Source organism: Juglans microcarpa x Juglans regia, unplaced genomic scaffold (assembly GCF_004785595.1).
Source record: "Juglans microcarpa x Juglans regia isolate MS1-56 unplaced genomic scaffold, Jm3101_v1.0 JmScfU0039, whole genome shotgun sequence".
NCBI lineage: Eukaryota > Viridiplantae > Streptophyta > Magnoliopsida > Fagales > Juglandaceae > Juglans > Juglans microcarpa x Juglans regia.
The window spans coordinates 30,973-36,440 of NW_024475783.1; the positions used below are offsets into that span (position 1 = coordinate 30,973).

The 5,468-nt window shown below is 41.1% G+C and overlaps 1 protein-coding gene across 1 annotated transcript; it reads left to right on the forward strand.

The window, feature by feature from the left end:
- The first annotated feature begins 4,661 nt into the window (after positions 1-4,661).
- LOC121245502 lies at positions 4,662-5,138 on the forward strand. Its single transcript, XM_041143558.1, has one exon. It carries the CDS (start codon positions 4,662-4,664, stop codon positions 5,136-5,138), a length of 477 nt encoding a protein of 158 aa, XP_040999492.1.
- The last annotated feature ends 330 nt before the right edge of the window (positions 5,139-5,468 follow it).

Consider the following 5,468-nt stretch of genomic DNA (forward strand, 5'->3'; position numbering starts at 1 on the left):
AAGTTCTAGAGTGCAAACAAGAAATGGCTAAAGCCAAGGAAGCTTTGCGCCATACATGTTCTGCAACCTGTCCAGTAGCAAGAACGTGATCCAGCAATTCCGTCTATGTCAATCTACAACACTCACACATGGATGCCATAGCCACTCCACGTGATTGCACTCTTGTATCTGTAGCTAAACAATTAAATCGAGCCCGCCACATGCATATTGAAATTTTCTTCGACAAGTAATTGCTCCATGTCCAGTCCATCCAAGCATGGTTGCTTTCCTTCACTCTAACTAAATTCTAGGCACTGGTTGTAGTAAACTATCCATCATGGCTTCCATATTAATACATCACTCCCAGGTCTACCTGCCCCAATCTCTCATATCATGTCGTTCGCAGTGTCCATACCAACTAATTTCTTGAGCATGTCAAAATTCCAAGTCTCATCGACCTAGACCTCCTTCATTTGCAACGAAGGACTGCAAACCACATCCATCATATTACATAAAGGTCCATGCGAAAACCAACTATCAAACCAAAAAGACGCTCTACCCTCCTTAATTCTGAATTTGGTGGCCTCACAAACATCTCGTAGTACTAACACAATTGATTTCCAAAGTCTCGAACTATTCGGTCTAGCTACAAATAGAGAGGTATGTTGGCCTCTACCGTACTTCGACACCATAAACCGAGCCCACAACTAGTCCATCGATAAAATATGCCATGCCAATTTCATGTGCATTGCTTTCTATATTTCCGAAAAATCCCTCAAACCCAAACCACCCTCTTCTATTGGCTTACTTATCCGAGACCAAGCACACCACTTCACTTTTACTTTCCCATTTCTCTCTCCCCAAAAGAAAGCGGATAGGATAGAATTAATTTTTTTGAGAACAATATTCGGGATATTCATGACAGCCAATAAATGTGAAGCCATACTGGACAACACATGCTTGAGCAAAATCAACCGCCCCCCTTGGGACAAGAACCTCGCTTTCCACCCTGCAACCTTAACCCAAAATTTCACTATCAATTGGTCCAGATGAACTGCCTTCAAATGACCACATACCAACGGGACCCCCAGTTACTTAACTAGAAATTGACCTTGCGCAAACCTTGTTAACCTCACCTGCCCATGCTGCCATGTTGCACTAATCCTGGGCAAGATAGAGATAGACGACTTCTCCCTACTAACCTGCTGCCCAGACTAGTTTTCATAATGGGATAAAATGCTCCCCAGCCTTCGCAACGACCTCTTTTCACCATTAAGGAAAATTAAAATATCATTTGCATATAACAAATGCAACAGCAAAGGGGCCCCTATAGGATGACAAAACCTCCCAATACGACTCTCTTCAAACTCTTTCTGAAGGAGCCGCGAATGAACTTCTTGCATTAAAATAAATAAATATGGCAAGAGCGGGTCCCCTTGCCGGAGTCCTCTTTTAGGCTAGAAAAAACCCTTATACAACCCATTCATCATCACCGAATACCAAGGGGACACAACACATTCCTTAATCATGTTACAAAATTGTTATGAGAAACCAAAACTACCAAGGACCTTAAGTAAAAAATCCCAATTCACCTTGTCGTATGCCTTTACCATATCAAGCTTTACCATAACATTTCCCCCCACCGTTTCTTCATACAAAGCATGAACCATCTCTTGAGCCAGGTAGATGTTCTAAAAAATACTACATCCCGGAATGAAAGCTCCCTATTCCACCGAGATCAATCTAGGCAAGAGGCTCTTCAAACGATTAACAAGGATCTTCGAAAAAACCTTATACGCCACTTAACATAGGCTAATTGGCCTAAATTTTTCAAAACTCTTAGGATCCGACACTTTTGGAATTAACACAATATATGATGAAGTATAGAACCTTGGTAACATAGAGCCTGCAAAAAAATCCCTTGCCACCTCCACTACCTCATCCTTCACAATATGCCAGCAAGAAATATAAAAAGAGGATCCATACCCATCCGGACCTGGACTTTTGTGCTGTGGAATCGAAAAAATCGTGTTCTTCACTTCTTCTTCTGATGGCAAACAACATAATTCTGAATTATCAACTGCTGATATCTCCATACCTAGAACTTGAGACAAATCCACAAGCTCTATACTGCGCATCTCGATAAGGAATTTAGTGAAGTGATTCATAGCCCCCAAGTGCACCTGCTCCGGGGAATCTAGTATCATACCATCCTCCATCCGCATATGAGAAATGACCGCTCCACGCCTCCGCTGAGAAACAACTGCATGAAAGAACTTGGAATTTTGATCTCCCTCCTTCAGCCACTTCTTCTTAGCTAACTGAGCGATTCGTGTCTCCTCCTTTTTTTCCCAAAAATCAATCTCCAATTTAGTAACTAGGTGATATGCTTCCGTGTCTTCCGAATATGTAGATTGAAGTTGGGCTTCCAGTACATCAAGCCTCGCTTCAAGCTCCCGTAAGTTGGTATCGATTCGTCCAAATACATTTTTATTCCAACTACGCAACTCCAACTTAAGACTCTTCAGTTATGCCGCCAGTTTAATCAAACCCGATCCCGATGTAGGCCACCCCAATATCTCCTTTACCAAACTATAAAATGATTCATGTGAGCACCACATTTGTTTGAATCGAAAAGGATATAGGCCATACCTCAAATTAATACGTGATAATCTCACCACCATTGGACTATGATCCGAAGATTTCCATTTAAGATACTCAAATTTTGCCATATTAAACTGTTCTGAAAAAACCAAATTCATCATAACTCAATCAAGTCTCGCCCACTTTCTAGCAGTCCCCTCCTGCCCATTGCACCAAGACAGAGGATTGCCATGGTAATTGAGTTCAACTAGACCGCAAGCATCAATACACTCATTAAAGTAATCCATAGCTTGGACATTTCAGGGGCATCCACCCACACGTTCCCAATCCTCCCGAATAATGTTGAACTTGCCCATAACAATCCACGGATGCCCATTGGACTGACAAGCCATCAGACTCTCCCATAGACTTCTTCGATCCAGCAGATTGCACTTCGCATAGATGAAGGATGCGAGAGTACGTGTACCCTCTAGCAGGAACCATCCCGTTACCACATGATTTAAAGCACTAACTACCTTAAACTCATACGGAGCTCGCCACAAGATTCAAATTTTCCCCCTACTTCCTCATTACAATGAAAACCATCAAAGCTGAAAGAACTAGCTAACCGCTGAAGCTTTTCCTCTCTTGCAAAAGGCTCCATGAGAGCCACAATGGCACCATTATTTTTCCGAATCATACTACGCAAAACACAACGAGAACTACCCAACCCCTTTATGTTCCATGCAATGATGGACTTTGTTATAGATTAAGTTTAGTTGAGCGGGTTGACAGGTGCTAAGATTGTTGAACAACAAAATTTTTCCTTTCGATGTTTAAGCCTGAGGCCTGCACCTTATCAGACTCATAACCCTTTTGTTTGGCCAACCCGAAGACATTCTCCTCCCTTTCCCCACCGGTACCATACGAGACAGGATCCAATGGCTCATCTCGTGAGACTGGTTTCAGACAGCATTCCATATCAAGCACTTTATAAACCATCGCCGCATGATCGCGATCCCCACTACATGGAGACTTGAAAACATCACGCAGAAAAAGATCCATAGTAGGACAAATATCCCCCTCATTTTCATTCACAGACAGCATATCACTAGTGTTAGCCATGTCAACTATTTGGATTGAAAAAGTTATGTGTTTCCAAATTCAGAGGTGGGATGTGGTTTAAGAGTCTACACTCTTTTAATATGGCATTATTGGCTAAGCAAGGATGGAGAATCCTGCAAAATGAAGGGTCTTTGCTACAAAGGATTTATAAAGCTAAATATTTCCCTAATGGAACCTTCTTCCAAGCAAAGGTGGGTTTGCATCCATCTTATGCTTGGAGGAGGATCATTGAAGCAAGAAAGTGGTTACTAGCAGGCTGTCAATGGAGGATAGAGACTGGCACATCAATCTCTATATGGAATGATTATTGGGTTCTAGGCCATAAATGATTAAGGTGGAGACATGAACATGGAGTTCCTCCTTCTCAAGAGGATGCAACTGTTGATAGTCTTATCTGTCAAGACACACGACCATGGAAGATTGATATTGTTAGAGCTCTCTTTAATCCAATAATAGCTGAGCAGATCCTAAAGATTCGATTGCCTTTTATGCCTTACAGAGACAAATGGATTTGGACAGAGGAAACTAGTGGATGTTCTACTGTAAAAAGTGCCTATGAACTGATTCAAGATTCAACTTTGAGGGACATGGCTGAGTCCTCAAGCTAGGTGCGTGATAAGAAACTATGGAAGAAGTTGTGGAAGATGAATGTGCCACGAAAAATCAAAACTTTTGCATGGAAAACTTGTACGAACATTTTGCCTACACTTACAAATCTGAGGCACAGGAATGTTGGAGTGGACGATGGTTGTTGTTTCTGTGATGACAAGGAAGAAGACGTTGGTCATGCCTGGTTATTCTGTTCTCAGTTAAGAGGCATATGGCAGAGGTTGGGTCTAATAGGTTTAAGGCTACAACCAAATAAAAGCTTTATGGATAATATGAAATATGTGCTGAGTGTTGGCAGTGAAGCGGACTTCACTCTTTTGTTTGTACTGTGTTGGGGAATGTGGTATTGACAGAATAAACTGAAGATGGAAAATGAGCATATCACCCCTTGTGCAGCTGCTAATATGCCGATTTCTTTGTATAAATCTTTCTCAGACTTAAAGGCCTTGAATGTTGAAGAGGTGAAGAAGGTGTGCAAATGGAATTTCCCTCCTACTAAATTTTTGAAGCTTAATGTTGATGGGGTAGTTTTCTCAGACCTTAGAAAGCCTGGTATTGGGATGGTTTTACGTGATAGCCATGGAAATGTGGTGATGGCAGCTACTGTCTCTGGAAATGCAATGAATGACCCGACTATCATTGAGTTATTTGCCATTTTTAAGGGACTACAACTGTGTCTTCCATTGGCTATTCCTAAACTCATAGTAGAATCTAATTGTTGGTTGGTGGTTCAAGAACTGCAAGATGCACAGGAGTCTTCTTTAGCTGATGGCAATTTGATTATGGAAGTGAAGGGTCTATTGAGCCTTTTCCAAGAAGTGAGAATGGAACATGTAAATTGAGAGGGTAATGGAATGGCTCATACTTTGGCTAGATATGCATGGAATGTGTTGGATATTCAAATGTGGTGGGGTAATGTCCCTGAGTTTGCTAGTCATGCTATGTGGTTTGATCATGCAGTTATGTAATTGTTTTTCAGATTATGAATGAATTGTCATGTTTATCAAAAAAAAAAAAAAAAAAAAGTAATGTACCAATGTACATTTAGAACTCGTTTGAACAGACAATATATAAGTAATGTACCAATGTACATTTAGAACTCGTTTGAACAAACAATATATAGTTCAAATGTAAAATATGGTGAGAGTGGAAAACCTTAGACCTGTTCAGGA